The 18,359-nt window shown below is 47.8% G+C and overlaps 1 protein-coding gene across 7 annotated transcripts in view; it reads right to left on the bottom strand.

The window, feature by feature from the left end:
• The window catches only part of LOC139229971 (myocardin-related transcription factor A-like), a 240,402-nt gene that overhangs the window by 19,847 nt on the left and 202,196 nt on the right, over nt 1–18,359 (bottom strand). For all 7 annotated transcript variants that reach the window (XM_070861664.1, XM_070861663.1, XM_070861659.1 and 4 more), the window contains 3 exons: nt 9,981–10,153; nt 6,506–6,631; nt 1,268–1,518 (listed from right to left, as the gene is read on the bottom strand). In XM_070861664.1, the coding sequence (XP_070717765.1) occupies nt 1,268–1,518; nt 6,506–6,631; nt 9,981–10,153 (550 nt within the window). The remainder of the gene's footprint in view (nt 1–1,267; nt 1,519–6,505; nt 6,632–9,980; nt 10,154–18,359) is intronic.

Raw genomic sequence — 18,359 nt, 5'->3', positions numbered from 1 at the left:
CACCACACACACACACACGCACGCCCACACACACGCACGCCCACACACGCCCACACACACACGCACACGCCCACACACACACGCACACGCCCACACACACACGCACACACGCCCACACACACACGCCCACACACACACACACACACGCCCACACACACACACACACACGCCCACACACACACACACACGCCCACCCACACACACACGCCCACCCACACACACACACGCCCACCCACACACACACACGCCCACCCACACACACACACGCCCACACACACACACGCCCACACACACACACGCCCACACACACACACGCCCACACACACACACGCCCACACACACACACACACACACGCCCACACACACACACACGCCCACACACACACACACGCCCACACACACACACACGCCCACACACACACACACGCCCACACACACACACACGCCCACACACACACACGCCCACACACACACACGCCCACACACACACACGCCCACACACACACACGCCCACACACACACACGCCCACACACACACACGCCCACACACACACACGCCCACACACACACACGCCCACACACACACACGCCCACACACACACACGCCCACACACACACACGCCCACACACACACACGCCCACACACACACACGCCCACACACACACACGCCCACACACACACACGCCCACACACACACACGCCCACACACACACACGCCCACACACACACACGCCCACACACACACACGCCCACACACACACACGCCCACACACACACACACGCCCACACACACACACGCCCACACACACACACGCCCACACACACACACGCCCACACACACACACGCCCACACACACACACGCCCACACACACACACGCCCACACACACACACGCCCACACACACACACGCCCACACACACACACGCCCACACACACACACGCCCACACACACACATTCCAGGAGGGGTGGCAGCAGTATAGCAATCAGAAGCATGAAGCCTGACTCTCTTCTGCCCCTTCCTTAGGGCAGAAGCGATGAGGCTCAATTGATGCTCTGGCTATGACCAGCTACCGCTGCAGAGACTGAGAATGAAACCCGTAGCTTCGCTGCCCTGTACGGCTCAATGTTTCACCATGTGCTACATTGGCCCACCAAGCTTTCACAGGTACATCAGAATGCGACGGACGTCAGAAATCTTCCAGCCGATAAATTGTGGCATTAAAACAACTCTCGCGCACAGGCAGCATGCAGGCGTGGCTCTTACTTTGGAGGTGCAGGGAGGATGGTCTGATAGTTGTAATGCTGCTGCTGCTGGCACAGTATCTGGAGCTGGAGGAAGAGCTGTTGCTGCTGCAGGAGTTTGGAGTAGGCCGTATCCAGGGGCAGCATGGCCTTCTCTAGTTTCTGGTCTGGGGGGACGTACTGGTGGTATTTGAGCTTCTTCACTCGGGACTTTGGCTCCTTCAGCTTCTTGCTCCGCTGGTTCTTGTCGCGTGCCGACTTGGGCTGGCTTTGCTGCAAGTGAGGATCATGAAATACAAACTGAGTTCTCTTTGAATACTCAAGAAGGAGGCAAGATTTATATGCTGCAGTGGATAAACAATAAGGCCTTGTATAACGCCTTTAGCGTAGTAAAACGTCCCAAGGCTGCTTCATAGGAGTGTTATAAGACAAAAAATAAAACTGACACTGAGCCACATAAGAAGAAATTACGGCAGATGACTAAAAGCTTGGTCAAAGAGATAGGTTTTAAGGAGCATCTTAAAGGAGGAAAGAGAGGTAGAGAGGCGGAGAGGTTTAGGGAGGGAGTTCCAGAGCTTAGGGCCCAGGCATCTGAAGGCACGGCCACCGATGGTTGAGCGATTATAATCAGGGATGCTCAAGAGGGCAGAATTAGCGGAGCGCAGTTATCCTGGGGGGGTTTTGTGAGGCTGGAGGAGGTTACAGAGATAGGGAGGGACGAGGCCCTGGTGAGATTTGTAAACAAGGATGAGAATTTTGAAATCGAGGTGTTGCTTAACCAGAAGCCAATGTAGGTCAGCGAGCACAGGGGGTGATGGGTGAGCGGGACTTAGTGCAAGTTAGGACACGGGCTGCCGCGTTTTGGACAACCTCAAGATTACCTAGGGTAGAATGTGGGAGTGCGTTGGAGTAGTCAAGTCTAGAGGTAACAAAGGCATGGATGAGGGTTTCAGCAGCAGATGAGCTGAGGCAGGGGCGGAGGCGGGCGATGTTACGGCGGTGGAAATAGGCGTATTTCTGCGGCTATGTGGCCGGAAGCTCATTTCAGGGTCAAAAATATGACACCTAGATTGCGAACAGTCTGGTTCAGCCTCGGACAGATGCTAGGTAGAGGGATGGAGTCGGTGGCTAGTTTGTGGCAGGGAGCAAAGACAATGCCTTCAATCTTCCCAATATTTAATTGGAGAAAATTTCTGCTCACCCAGTACTGGATGTCAGACAAGCAAGTCTAGAATCAAGACACCGCTTTTTAATGACAAACACTCTAAGCTACACGCTAAACCCAGAACTAGACTGAAACAAAAACTAAAGGGGACATGTCCAGCAGACGTGTACTGGGAACGATCACTCTCAGATTAAAATTTCCCATAGGATCATTCTGCTGGAATTGCACTCCAACAAATCACAAACACATATTAATGTGGAATTAATCCGTCCAATACAAACCGACAACGGCAGGAGAGTCAAGTCTATAAAGGACAGGTGGAGTTTGTGATTGACGCAATAGACTGGGGTACTTGCGCATCAGGCGTAAAAAAATGTTCCTCGATCAAGCACGCTTTTCACCCGATCACAGTGGAATTATCTACTGTGTCCCCTCTCTCTCTGCCCATTTTCAGCCCTCCTGAAGGTGTTCACTGTGCCACCATCACGGAGCATCGTCCCGCCCACCCGTAATGTGTGAGCCTGAACGATGAGTGACAGCAGGCTCTTTGATGGCCCTGAAAGCCAAGCAGCTCCCGTCTCCACTCGAAGTCCACGGAGACGCAGTTTCCAAAGAGGGATCACTGGACAGCGATCAACAGCAGGAACCCGGACTAATCCTTCCCACCCCCTTCAGGATTGGGCTAACTTGCGACATCACCCAACCCGGCTACGATTAGCTAGTTTAGCTCGCACTGGAGACTGAATAGGGGACGTTCCGCCCTGTATGGCACAGTTAAACAGGAGAGACAAGAGAGAAATTCTGGCGTTGGAACATAGGAACAGGAGTATCCCATTTAGCCCCTCGAGCCTGTTCCGCCATTTAATGAGATCGTGGCCTGATCTGTGACGTAACTCCATATACCCGCCTTTGGCCATATCCCTTAATAACTTTGGTTAACAAAAATCTATCACACTTAATAATTGACCTAGCATCAATTGCCATTTGCGGAAGAGGGTTCCAAACTTCTATCGTCGTCTGTGTGGAGAAGTGTTGACTCCTGAAAGGCCTGGCTGGCTCTTTTTTTAGGCTGTGTCCCCTAGATCCAAAATAAAGACAGAAAATGCAGGAAATATACAGGTGGTCAGTCAGCACCTGATAAGAGAAGAGACAACTAAGGTCTCAGGTGCACCAGTTCTGGTAGCCAGAAGTGCGCTCCAACAGCAAACTGAACAAAAGACAGAGGCAGCGGTAAAAATCAAGAGGCAGAAAAGCTGACACCACCCCACCCCCATCTCAAAAGAGGTAGTTAGTGGATGTAAAAACAGAAAATGCTGGAAATCTCAGCAGGTCAGGCAGCATCCGTGGAAAGAAAGCAGAGTTAACGTTTCGGGTAGATGTCCCTTCGTTTCGTTAGTGTATGTAAATCCCTGATAAAGTGCAACATCCCCACTGACACCTGGGAGACCCTGGCCAGAGACCACCCTAAGTGGAGGAAGCACATCCGGGAGGGTGCTGAGCACATTGAGTCTCATCGCCGAGAGCATGCAGAAATCAAGCGCAGGCAGCAGAAAGAGTGTGCGGCAAACCAGTTTCACCTACCCCTTCCCTCAACGACTATCTGTCCCACCTGTGACAGAGGCTGTGGTTCTCATATTGGACTGTTCAGCCACCTAGGAACTCATTCTAAGAGTGGAAGCTAGTCTTCCTCGATTCCGAGGGACTGCCTATGATGACGATGGCTGTAATAGCTTGCAAACGGGTTAATTAGCAAGCTGGAAAGAGGTGAGAAATTGTTGGATGCTATGCAAAGATCACCTCATTCGGCAAAAAGGCATTAAAAGGACAAATGGGGCATACGAAAAGCAAGGTGGTGGAAAGCCATGAGGGAGACAGAAGAGGAGAGGTCTGGAAACGGCTCCTAAAGCGAAGGGAATGATATGAAAGTTTGATGCTAGAAATAGGCAGGGGCATGAAGGCAAGCTCTGAACTGCTGAAGCTTTCGGGGGCTGCAGTACCTCGTCTTTCAGCCACCAACACACACTTTCTGCCAGTGGGATGGTCCTATCCACTGAAGACCTTCATAACCAGTGAGCCTCGGGCTACGGAACTACTGTCGGGCATCAAAAGTACCTGCCGCAGTCAGGAGAGTTTGTCAGAGTTTCTGCTAAGCACTGTGTTATACTGAGTAATTAAAGATTTGAAAATGCGAAGTGATTAATAACAATAAATCTAAAAACCGACTGCCCCCACGGATCAATACTCGGAAGCAAAACTTTCTCCTTAATCCACCAGACGAGGAACTACGGAGCGTCAAGTCGTTTGACAGTTGCCACGGCGCGCGTGTCAGAAAATTGTCAAAGAACCGGTTTTGAACCTTAAATAAAAACAAGGATTCCACCCAGTTTAGCTACAAATGTTTTGACGTCACGTTTCCTGCCGTCAAAAGACAGAGAAACATGGAAAATAGGTGCAGGAGTCGGCCATTCGGCCCTTCTAGCCTGCACCGCCATTCAATGAGTTCATGGCTGAACACGCAACTTCAGTACCCCATTCCTGCTTTCTCGCCATACCCCTTGATCCCCCTGGTAGTAAGGACTTCATCTAAGACCTGTTAGCAGCTCTTGGATCATCAACCAATTCTGAAATTTGCAGCGTCTGATCCATAAACAAAGCCAGAAAATTCACCAACTGGTGCCCGTCACGAGCTATGGGGGTCGAAATTGGTTATGGCCATTTTTGAGGCGGTGACACAGCCCTGCTGATTTTACCGCCAGGCGTTAGATGCTGCCTCAAACTGCAAAATTTAGTTTTTGTGGCCAAAGATGAGAGAGCAGCGCTAAACGGTGGCGTTGCACACTCGCCCTCGGGCGGGAGCTCAGGAGGCCGACTGAAATTCCCATTGGGAGGCCGCCGCCAGGCTAGCTGGGAAACGGGAAGAAAGAAAAAAAAAAAAACCTCAAACTTCCCCACTGGTACAACTAATGAAAAGAAATGAATGAATAAATAAATAAATAAATGACCCTTGCCTTGCTCTCTGGGCGCCCGCCCGAGTTCCGCTGTTACTCATCACTCTTTCCAGGCTGCAAGAACGCCTGCCGGGAAGGCCGACGTTCAAACGAAATATCGCGAGAGGCGCGCCAAGGAGGCGTTGCACGCTGGATGATGTCACCGCGCGGGTGGCATTAGTCGGGAAGCATTAGCTCTTGCCGCCTCTGCCAAAGAGCCGACTGAATTTCTGCACAGGTGTGGGCGCCGCTTTCCATCGACGGTTGGCCTTTGCCGTCCGCTAGCCGTCTCCCGCCGGCGGTGTAATAAAGCGAATTTCGGCCTCTAAATATCACCAGTAGTTTGCACACCAGTGCCTATTACTTACTGTCCCGATGAATAAGCAAGTGGGAGCGGGGGGGGTGGGCTGGATTTAGAAATTAAAATGGTTTAGGAATTGGTTAACCCAGTTTTCTGGTGACTGAGCTATGATTAACCCACACTAAGCCATGGTGAAGCTCAAACAGATTTGTTTAAATAACACAACGGTGCTTGCTCCAGATCGTTCAGTGAGTTTATCCAAGGAGCACCTGAGCCACACTGACCTGGAGGCTTTCCGGTTCAATCCCACACCTGCGGAGCTAGCCTATCTCAGCCAGGTAGGGGCACTACGACTGACCACAGCTTTGCTGGGCGAGGGAAGAGGGATGGCTTTGAAGGAGTGCCCGCTGCCAGCCAGTAAGCTGCAGCGAGACTGTGAGCGGTAAGGGCAGGTCAGGACAGGGCAGGATCAGCCTAACCTCCTGTGAATGAATAGCCGGCCAACATCACTGACAAGGAAGAGTCGCACAAAAATAATGGCCACTTGGCAGAGGCATTGGACATCAACTCGCGCTCAACTCCCAGCAGAGAGGCATCTCCTACAGGACAGGGCAGGATAGCAGGGAAGAAAGTTGGCAAGGAAATAAAGTAAACAGGAAGATTTTAGGCCACACAACTTCATGTAAACAATGTTTGGTCAACCCATTAACTCCGCACAATTCAAGAATTTCTGGCCACATATTTTGTTATGATGCAAAAGACCGATACATGATCCCACTGTCTATACGTTTCCCAAGATTTGCTTACTTTAATGAGTGTTGGCGTGGGTTTGACGGTTAGCGATGGCACACCATTTGCTAATTTTGCCATCTGTTGGTCAGACACCGGCTTGAACTTGCTCAATTCTGTCCCAGTTGGCAACGATACAAGATACTGCAAGAGAACAACAAGGCAACCATAAAAGAGGGCAACTAAACATCGGTCCCGATCCCACTTGGGAAGGAAATGGGAAGCGGTACAAAAACTTGCTAAAGGGAGAGAAATGGCGATACGTTTTTTGAGGAAGAGTTTCTGGTTTCTTGAATACAGTATTTTTTGCCCTTTATGGATCTGACCACCCAACAAGATTTCCTTCCAAAGGACCAAGTGGTGCCCAGGCTTCGACCAGTCGTGTTCCAATACTGACCTCAAGGACATATGAACATGGAGTGAATACCTGCCTCTAATTTAACTAATTCCTTGCTTTCCACTTCGTGCCTTGGCTGAGATTGGCACTCTGCACATGGAGAAGGCTGGCACCCTACTGGCACAGCCCACTGTGGCACGAACAATATGCCACTGCGATGTTTAAAAAATGTTTGAGGTGTTATTACATTAGCTTACATTGACTTTTGCTTAGACCCTGCGCAGACTCATTTATCTTCCCCGTTGTCACACAGCAACAGGCGGCCAAAAGGTGACTGCCACAGTGATGCAGTGCTTTGGTGTGCAGGTGCAATCTACCATGGTGTGGTGGGATGTAGGCCCTAATCAAGTGGTGGTCTGGGACGCTGGGTCGGTCACATGCATCTCTGAGCAAGCTGGCTCCAGAGTGGCATTGGCAGCGCGGGGGGGGGGGGGGAGTTTTTATTCGTTCACGGGACTCGGGCACCGCTGGCAAGGCCAACATTTAGTGCCCATCCCTAGTTGCCCCTTGACTGCTTTGCCTTCTTAGCCTTAGACTGGCACATGGCAGATGGCTAGAAATGAGAGGCATTGATGAACTCAAATTACAAAACATGCGGTCTTGCAAACTGTAGCATGCTGCTGCCTTGTCTAGCGGTGGCAGAAAGCGGAGCCCATTGTCAAATGGGGTGTCCGATTCCATATTAGCAGGAGGTCACAATGAAGCCATTTATCTGGGTCAAGAACGTTCCATTCACTGGAAAATGATTACATTTCACACAATGATTGGTAAACAGTGATTAGGTGTCGTGCACATTATTGCACTCAGAGGGAAAGCTGAGAACTGGAACACTTGATACACACAGTACCGGCACACCCAGTTAGATGTAGACTCACGCCGTTACTCCGCCTCAACGCCAAGCTCTGAAGAGCAACACCACTGGACCAGTGTGACATCCTGTGGTCTTCTCTGAATCAATCAGATTGTCAAGTGGTGCTGATTTATGGCCATTTTCTGCCGTGAGTCTACATCCGTGAGGAACTAGACTGTGACTGCACAAACTCATTTCAAAATTGATCCTTACAGCTAGGGCAGGATACTTTCAGCCATCAGTCTAATAGAAAGACTTGTAGTTATATAATGCCTTTCATGACTCAGGACAGCCCAAAGCTTTACAGATAATTAAGTATTTTTAAAGTAACTTAAGCTAATAAAGTAGCTTTACTGCTAATTAAGCATTTTTGGAGTGCAGTCACTGTTGTAATGTGGGAAGCACGGCAGCCAATTTGCGCACAACAAGCTCCCACAGACAGCAATGTGATAATGATCAGATAATCAGATTTAGTGATGTTGATAAATATTGGCCAGGAGACGGGGAAAACTTCCCTGCTCTTCTTTGAGCGGGCAGAGGGGCCCTTGTTTTGAACAGTAGGGGAGTCAAGGATTATGGGAATGAGCAGGAAAGTGGAGTTGAGGCCAAGATCAGATCAGCCATGATCTTATTGAATGGCGGAGCAGGCTCGAGGGGCCGAATGGCCTACTCCTAATCTTATTTCTTATGTTCTTGCGTCTCATCCAAAAAAAAGACGGCAGCTCCAACAGTACTAGCCTAGATTTTGTGCTCGAGTCCCTGGAGCAGGACTTGAACCCACAACCTTCTGACCCAGAGGCGACAGTTCTTTACAGCTAATGAAGTACTTTTGAAGCGCAGCCATGTTGTAATGTAGGAAATGCGGCAGTCACAGTCTAGGCGGAATTAAATCCCAGATGCCAGAGGGGAAAGGCCAGCACTTTGTCTACTGCACCTCAAAGGCCCCATTTACTAGATCTGGACTGGAAATCAGATTTATAAAAGGAACGGCTGCTGTTTTTAAGATGGATTTTATACAACCCAACAAAAGGTTTATGGACTCTGGTCACACATGGTGAACATTATTACTTTTGCATATTTGCTTGTGCACAGCGGCACAAAATGGTCATTAATTATTGATCGTCAGAAGGCAGAGAGGCATTCAGCTGTGAACAGCATCCCCCACTCTTGGGTTTATACCACATCTCTCCAAGTTTATTTTTATATTACTGCGGTACCGACAGCTGTCAATACCTGGGTCTCTGAGTGGGTAGATATTCCGTAATGTAAAACTCCTCAATGACTTTGTCCTGGCCGCAGTGCGGACCCTCTCGTTGTGTGGGTCTCCCATAATCTGCCATCAGAATTGCCTCCTCTGCAGGTCTACTCTGCTGGAGGCTGGCGGCAGGTTTCAAATGTAGAAGCGGAAGACAGCGAGGGAGGGAGGTTGTTTATGACGTCACTCACCCAGGAACCAGCCTGCCTCGAGCCACGTGTTTAAAAAAAAACATACATGTTTCAAAGGGAAAGGTCATCTCGGCCATGAGGCCAAGAGCACAGTGGCGGCGACACCGGCCACAGCTGAATAGCTCAATGCACACAAGAGAGGCCCTTTAAAGGCAAGGTACGAGCGAGTTGCCAGTCCATGGAACCTCCCCCAGGGAGAGGTGGGGCAGTAAAAGCAGCCTTGTTGTGGGAGCTGAAGCGTTCCCTGCACCATCCTTCTGTCTAGAGGGTGTTGCCAACTTCTGATTACATCGGATCTGCGGCACAGAAACAGGCCGTTCGGCCCAACCAGTCCCTGCCGGCGTTCAGGCTCCACTCGAGCCTCCTCCCGTCTTTCCTCATCTAACTCTATCAGCATAACCCTCTATTCCCTTCTCCCTCGTGTGCTTGTCCAGCCTCCCCTTAAATGCATCGATACTATTCGCTTCAACCCTTCCCTGTGGCAGCGAGTTCCACATTCTCACCACTCTCTGGGTAAAGAAGTTTCTTCTGAATTCCGGACTGGAAGAGGCAGATCATTTATTTTAAAAAGGAGCTTTAATTTTAAAAAGTTATGTTTAAACCCAATGTGTCATTTTTATTGGCGTCGCTTGGTGCTGCCAGTGAACAGTGCCTTGATACAGACCGACACACTGTAGGAAGAAGGGACGGAAAATTTACCAGGAGGCAGCGACTGAAGCCAAAGATGACCTGCAAAGATGATTTTCAACATGAAAAACAAATTCAGGAGGTTGCTTGAAAGTGAAAGGCCCGGCCCATACCTGGGTTGGGGAGGTGGGGAATGGGTGATGCTGATCAACGGATCTTGCTTCTGTCGGGGATGGCAGTGACCCGAGCGACTCCTGGCTCCCTGGCTGCTCTGGTGAAAGGGCATCACTGCTGTCTTCGTCGAACGACGAGTTGTCTGCCAACGCAGAGTACGGCACGTGGTTTTCTGAGAGAGAAAAACGGCAACGGCGTGCATTAGCAACTGGGAGGAGAGACGATACCAGTTTCTTCAGGGTTGTATCAAAAACCAGACAGAACTGAAAAAATATCTACCAATACCAAACTGTCTTCACAGCCGTTGGAGGGCAGCTCTCAGTCCAATCTATGCTACCCAAGAAAAACAAACAAGTGCTTGGCCACGCAATAAAAACCCCCCTGATTTAACCCATCCCAGTCAAAGTGGCTTAAAGTATAATCCAACAATTCCCTACATTTGTTACATTTTGCTTCAGGCATCACAAAGTGTCAAAGCTTTAACTAACTCCCTTTAATGATTCGGTTTCCCTGAGCTGGGGAAACTTAGTTAGCAAATGAGCCAAAGGTGGGCAGAGGAAGCGTTTCAAGGACACCCTCAAAGCCTCCCTGATAAAGTGCAACATCCCCACCGACACCTGGGAGTCCCTGGCCAAAGACCGCCCTAAGTGGAGGAAGTGCATCCGGGAGGGCGCTGAGCATCTCGAGTCTCGTCGTCAAGAGCATGCAGAAATCAAGCGCAGGCAGCGGAAAAAGCGTGCGGCAAACCAGTCCCACCCACCCCTTCCCTCAACCATTGTCTGTCCTACCTCTGACAGGGACTGTGGCTCTCATATTGAACTGTTCAGCCACCTAAGAACCTCTTTTTAGAGTGGAAGCAAGTCTTCCTTGATTCCAAGGGACTGCCTATGATGATGATGATGATGATTCCCTTAGTCTGTCCGCACCATCTTAGTGCACCATCTATGCCCCGGTATCTGCCCAATGCAGCTCCACTACACTTAGGACAAACAGAAGAGTAACCCAGGGCAACGGATTGTCCTTCTCTCTGCACGGAAAATCCTCTGGCTTCCCCACTGGCAGAGACCTGCATCTCATTGCATGGAAAGTGCACACTCCCAACACACAAAATTGATGGCATCATGACCTCCTACCTCCCCTCCCCACCCATCCAGCCTGGGACAGGCAAAAAAAACATGATGTCAAGGCTTAATCACCAAAAAGGGACTGGGGAATGCTGGCTTTCTATCTAAGGTCGCACTAAAATAAGAAATAGGAGCAAGAGTAGGCCCAATATCATGGCTGATCTTCGACCTCAACTCCACTTTCCTGCCCAATACCCATGTCCCGGTTCTCCTGGAGTCCAAATATCTACCGATCTCAGCCTTAGATATACTCAAATGCTGAGCATCCACAGCCCTCTGGGGCAGAGAATTCCAAAGATTCACCACCCTCTGAGTCAAGAAATTCCCCCTCATCCCAGTCCGAAATGGCCGTCCCCTTATCCTGAGACTGTGTCACCGAGATCTAGACTCTCCAGCCAGGGAAAACAACCTTTCAGCATCTACTTTGTCAAGCCCGCCAACAATTTTATATGTTTCAATGAAATCAAATGAAGTGAAAAACACAACATACAACACCTCAAAGGTCAGCAATGTCCCAACACATTTTTGAATGCCACCCAGAAAGAATACCAGTGTACAAAAGACTTTCTGATCCGAGACTGTCACAGCCAATAAATATTTCATGAATTTCCCCTCATTCTACAATTAGTGGCTGTTTCGCCAGTTCCGATGAAAACAAGCTCAATTGGATTTTCTTCTGCTTTTATGTAATGCTTGAAATTTCCACCTCATTCGTCGCTGTCAACCATGTAACATGCTTCACAACAACAACTTCCATTTATATAGCATCTTTAATGTAGGAAAACATCCCAGAGTGCTTCACAGGAGTGTTACCAAACAAAATTTGACACCGAGCCACACACAAGGAGACGTTAGAAATAAAAACAGTAAATGCTGGAAATACTCAGCAAGTCAGAACTGTTCTGCCAAAAGGTCATCGACCTGAAAGGTTACACAAGAACATAAGAAATAGGAGCAGGAGTAGGCCATTTGACCCCTCGAGCCTGCTCCGCCATTCAATAAGATCATGGCTGATCTGATCATAGACTCAGCTCCACTTCCCCGCCCGCTCCCCATAACCCTTTACTCCTTTCTCGTTCAAAAATCTGTCTATCTCTGCCTTAAATACATTCACGGTTAACTCTGTTTCTCGCGCCAGAGGCGGCCTGCTAGGAAGCATTTTCTGATTATATCTCAGATTTTGCTTTTGTAAGGAGATATTAGGACTTCTGAAGGCAAGGCCACCGATGCTGGAGCGAAGAAAATCGGGGATTTGCAAGAGGCCAGGATTGGAGGAATGTGGAGATCTCCGAGGGCTGTCTGGCTGGAGAAGGTTACAGAGATCGGGTGGGGCGAGGCCAGAGAGGGATTTGAAAACAAGGACAAGTGTTTTAACATTGAGTTGCTGCCATTTACAAGATCCCTGCCCACTAAGCGAATCATTCCGAACAACTACAATAGGCCACCAACAAAATGGCCACCAAAAATGACTGGATCCAGAGATAAAAATACAACAACACTGCTCCCTCAAAGCTGCTCATCAGCCGCTGTTGTTTAAATTGTCCAGCTATTGAGTAGGGACAGTGATAGGCTAAAACCTGACGCCAGGCAAGATGCCAGTGAGCAACCCTCTCTGCACTATCTGGAGTTGGCCGTTAACTACCAACCATCCAACTTCTTCGATCATCCTCTCCAACCGGCCAAAAACACAAGACAACATCCTCCAACAAACTGCCGGGGAGTGCGGACATGTTCAATCAAACACCACGGTTACACTCCTTCTCCATCTGAAACCCAGAATCTTCAAAAATCAAAAAAAAACCAGCCGTGCTCATGAAAAGCGTGACTCGACAGCCCGAACAACCGAAAATACTCTCGACTCCCACTAAACATTACTAAACTGCAAGGTCGATCGTAGAATATTTCACATCCTCTCTCAACTTAAATCTTTCGCACGGGTATGTTGGGGAGATGCATCATCTGCCAGTGCCTAGGTTATTATGTAAAGAGCAAAAATAAACTCTGCCAAGACATACTTTGTGAATGTTGGTGCTGACGGAGGTGAAGGGTGCTCAGTGCTAGGGGACGGAGCCTTGCCTATTTCGGCACCTGCTGCAATGGGAGCATTCCAAAGTCTAGGACAGCACAGCTGTCTGCACAATAACGCTCCTTATACTCAGCTGAACTTGGTGCCTTTCCACCATTTGAATTTTGTGGGCCTGGAATTTTGGAAAGGACGGCACTCCTTCCTCAGTGGTGGCGAGATGCCACCAAGAGCAGTTGGCATGGGCAGCTCGAGACGGTTGCAAGTTAAGGCGAACACTCACTTAAGCTTTATTGGTGGCCAGCGGAGCTCCATGGTGTGTGGCCAGTAAAGACAAAACGTCCAACCCACTGCTCCACTCACATCCTCAAACTTACAATCTTTTGACAAACAGACGCTATTGGTTCGAATAGGTTTATAAACAGAATCACGCAACACATACACACACACACACATACACACAGGCATTATACTTGGAGCTGTTTTCTGCTTTAAGCATGAGTGAATTAACATCTGACCTGAATCCAATTCAGACCGGGATTGTTTGTTTGTGTTAAATATAGCACTGTGGGAGGCCGGGTGTCCCAGCACAATGGGTTGCAACAATGAGATCATCCCACCATTCTGTGCCAGCACATCCCGACAGGACAATTCAGGCATCAACCTGCAGCTAATTAAGAATGTCTCTGTCAGTATGAACTCTTCGGCATCAAGTAAGCAGCTCAGAATGACAACACTGGCTGAAGAGATAGATTTATTTATTTTATTTCCTGTCAGCAGTAGGGAGCAATGTCGCTAAATGTTCTGTATTAAATCCACCACTTGACATCCAGTAGGTCAGCCTAACATTAGTAAAACACAGCAACACATAATTACAAAGCAGAACGTTGGAAGGAAATAATATTAATCTTTATGATGCCTACAATTTACAATTTATTCAAGAAATTAATATTTCTGTAAGTGTCATGTAACAAAATGGGAGGTCGGGGGAGCGGGACTAATTGGATCGCTCTTACAAAGAGCAGGCACAGGCACGACGGGCCGAATGGCTTCCTCCTGCGCTGTATGATTCTATGGGCTGGATTTTCGGGACCTTTGCACTCCGGGTCTCGCCCCAGAGCGGCGTGAACTGGGGCGGCGAGGTCTCCTGCGCCCCGTCGGGTCAGGTTTTGCGGCAGCACTGAGCAGCATGGCCAGGAAGAGCCGTGCCGGGTGTACAACGCCACTCGGAGCGACGCCGGTGTGAGTGACTCGCTCCCGACCCACACCTCGCGATGACCGCCAGGTAAACCAGAGTGGTCTAGCCATGCCGGCGGTGGTGAGGTAGGTAAAGTGCAGAAAAGGTAAGTGCGAGTGTTTATTATTTTATATTTTTTTTTAGCGATTTGTGTTGTGGTGGCGTGGGCAATGTTTTTGAGAGTCCCCCCCCACCCCACTCCCCCCAAGGCCCCCTCAAAGCGCTCCCGGCCCAGCAGTGTAGTTCGCGAGGTTCCCATTTTTGCGGCGGGAAAGTAGTGCAATGCCTCCCTTTGCGCAGGGCCCAGATGGCGAAAATTCCTCACGGGAGCGCAATCTATTCCCGGCTGGTAACTTTCGAAACCGAAAATCCAGCCCTATGTTTGCCACGTTACACGATTTAAAACTATTAAAAAGAACCTTTTAAATGCGACCTGAACTCAGATGAGAATATTTTTTGGGTAATAAAAGATATATTTTTTAAATCTCTTTGTCGTGCAGAGTTTCTTTTTGGTTTTTATTTAAACCGTCACGGCAAAGGGGAGAACATTCCTGCGGTCGGTGCAGGAGAACGCTCCCACTCTAAGATTAGCGACAGGTCATCGTAACACTAAGGGGGTTAGATCATACAACACAAAAGGCAGCTATTCGATCTATCGTGCCTGTGCCGGCACTTTGAAAGAACCCAATTAGTCCCACTCCCCGCTCTTTCCCCATAAAAATGCTTTCCTTTTCAATTATATATCCAATTCCCTATTGAAAATTATTATCGAATTAGCTTCCACCACCCTTTCAGGCAGTGCATTCCAGGTCATCATAGCTCACTGTGTAAAAAAAAAATTAATCTCCCCACTGGTTCATTTGCCAATTACCATAAATCTGTGTCCTTTGGTTACCGACCCTTCAGCCAGTGGAAACAGGTTCTCCCTATCTACTCTATTGAAACCCCTCATAATTTTCAACACCTCTATCAAATCGCCACTTAACCTTTCCCTGCTCCAAGGAGAACAAACCCCAGTTTCTCTAATCTCTCCACATAACTCAAGTCCCTCATGCCAGATGATGTACAACTTCTGGTCAGGAGCAATGTGAGCCCCTTGAAAACTGGTAACAATGATATTGTAAATGAAAATAAGGGAATGGCGGACATGCTGAATAATTACTTTGCGTCGGTATTTACAGTAGAGGAAGAGGATAGCACGCTGGACATCCGAAGGAAACTAATATTGAATCAGGGACGGGAACTCACCAAAATTAGTGTAAGCAAAATAACAGTAATGAAAAAATAATGGCATTAAAGTGACAAATCCCCAGATCCTGTGGTTTCCATCCCAGAGTTTTTAAGAAAGTAGGTGAGAACACTGCCCTGACTATAACCTTCAAATTTCTCTCGATTTGGGAACCATCCCTTTAGATTGGAAAATTGCACATTTCACTTTGCTATTTAAGAAAGGTGCGAGAGGGAAACCAGAGAATTATAGACCATTTAGGCTATCATCTGTTGTCGGAAATTACTGGAGTCTATAATTAAGGATAGGGTGACTGAACACTTTGAACATTTTCAGCTATGAGAGCCAGCCAGCATGGACTTATGCCTGGGTTATGCCTGACAAAACCTGATTGAATTTTTTTTTGAAGAGGTAACTAAAGTAGTGGACTGGGGATTTTCTATGGATGTTATTTATATGGACTTCCAGAAGGCATTTGATAAAGTCCTCATGAAGCTCATGGAATAGAAGACAAATTATTGACCTGGTTAGGAGATTGGCTGAGCAGCAGAAGACAGGAGTAGGGACAATGGGTAGGTACTCTGATTGGCAGGGTGTGACTAGTGGCGTCCCACAGGGATCTGTGTTGGGGCCTCAATTATTCACCGTTTTTATTAACGACTCAGATGATGGGATAGTCATATATCCAAATTTGCCAATGACACCAAGATAGGCGGCACTATTTACAGTGTAGATGGAAGCATTAAATTAACAAGAAATATTAATAGATTAAGCGAATGCACAAATTGAGTCAGATAGATTTCAATGTAGGCAAATATGAGGTCATCCACTTTGGACCTAAAAAGGACAGAACAGGGTACTTTCTAAATAGTGAAAAGCTAAAATCAGTGGAGGTCCAAAGAGACTTGGGGGTCCAGGTACACGGATCATTAAAATGTTATGGACAGGTACAGAAAATCATCAAAAAGGTTAATGAAATGCTGGCCTTTATGTCTGGAAGACTAGAATACAAGTGGGTAGAAATTATGCTGCAGCTGTACAAAATCTTGGTTAGACCACACCTGGAGCACTGTGAGCAGTTCCTGACACCACACCTTAGGAAGGATATATTGGCCTTGGAGGTTTACCAGAATGATACCGGGCGTCAAGAGTTAAATTACAAGGAGGGATTACATAAACTAGGGATGTATTCTCTGGAATTTGGAAGGTTAAGGGGTGATTTGTTCGAAGTTTTCAAGATATTAAAAGGAAACTGATAGGGTAGATAGAGAGAAACTATTTCTGCTGGTTGGGGAGTCTAGGACTAGGGGGCATAGTCTAAACATTAGAGCCAGACCTTTCAGGAGTGAAGTTAGGAAACACTTCTACACACAAAAGGTGGTAGAATTTTAGATCTCTCCAACAAACAGCAACTGTTAGTTTTAAATCTGAGATTGATAAATATTTGTTAAGCAAAGGTATTGAGGTTTATGGGGCAAGACAAGTATATGGAGTTAGGTCACAGATCAGCCATGATCTCATTGAATGACGGAACATGCTCGAGGGGCTGAATGGCCTCCTCCCGTTCCTATGTTCTCCAGATTCAAATATGCAGAGTGTGATTATCATATCACGCACGGGCGTGATGCACACTGTATTTTTAAATCAATACATAATGTGTACTAGATGAGGCAGTGCTTCTGTATGTCAAAAATACAGAGTGGAGTAGAGGGAGCCAGAAATACAAGTAGTCACACATAAAGTTTAACTCCACGATTCCATTAATTTGTATATACCTGTATCTCAAGTTGCGGATACTATCAGATCTTGGGGTTCTGATTTAGGATTTACCCATCAAGGAGGCAGTGGTGCTAAAATCCTCTCGGCCCACAAAATTCAAAGAGGAGATATAAGTGCAAATAGGACTGAAGTGTCTGAGCTTTGAGCTCAGTTTGCCCAGGTTTAGCGGGGCCATAGGCTGGATGCTCCCGTCCTCGGGTAGGTACCACACAGTCAGTCTGCAGCTCAGTTCTGAAGAGCACAGAGCATTGTGCACATCAATAACAAACGGCTCAGTAAATTAGGAAGCAGAAATCCAAACAAAAGCGCAGAGTCACAAATTAAACAAAATTCATGTGGTTTACAATTGCTCATTAAACCCTAGATTGCAAAACTTCAACTCACTGGGAGGTATCTGATATTGTGTAATATTTTCTTCCCACTGTGGATCTATGTTTCATTGGAACACAGGAACATAAGAACATAAGAATTAGGAACAGGAGTAGGCCATCTAGCCCCTCGAGCCTGCTCCGCCATTCAATAAGATCATGGCTGATCTGGTCGTGGACTCAGCTCCACTTACCCGCCCTCTCCCCGTAACCCTTAATTCCCTTATTGGTTAAAAATCTATCTATCTTTAACTTGAAAACATTCAATGAGCTAGCCTCAACTGCTTCCTTGGGCAGAGAATTCCACAGATTCACAACCCTCTGGGAGAAGAAATTCTTTCTCAACTCGGTTTTAAATTGGCTCCTCCGTATTTTGAGGCTGTGCCCCCTAGTTCTAGTCTCCCCCACAAGTGGAAACAACCTCTCTGCCTCTATCTTGTCTATCCCTTTCATTATTTTAAATGTTTCTATAAGATCACCCCTCATCCTTCTGAACTCCAAAGAGTAAAGACCCAGTCCACTCAATCTATCATCATAAGGTAACCCCCTCATCTCCGGAATCAGCCTAGTGAATCGTCTCTGTACCCCCTCCAAAGCTAGTATATCCTTCCTTAAGTAA

Source organism: Pristiophorus japonicus, chromosome 19 (assembly GCF_044704955.1).
Source record: "Pristiophorus japonicus isolate sPriJap1 chromosome 19, sPriJap1.hap1, whole genome shotgun sequence".
In the NCBI taxonomy this organism is placed as follows: domain Eukaryota; kingdom Metazoa; phylum Chordata; class Chondrichthyes; family Pristiophoridae; genus Pristiophorus; species Pristiophorus japonicus.
This window is presented reverse-complemented; position numbering and strand designations above follow the sequence as displayed.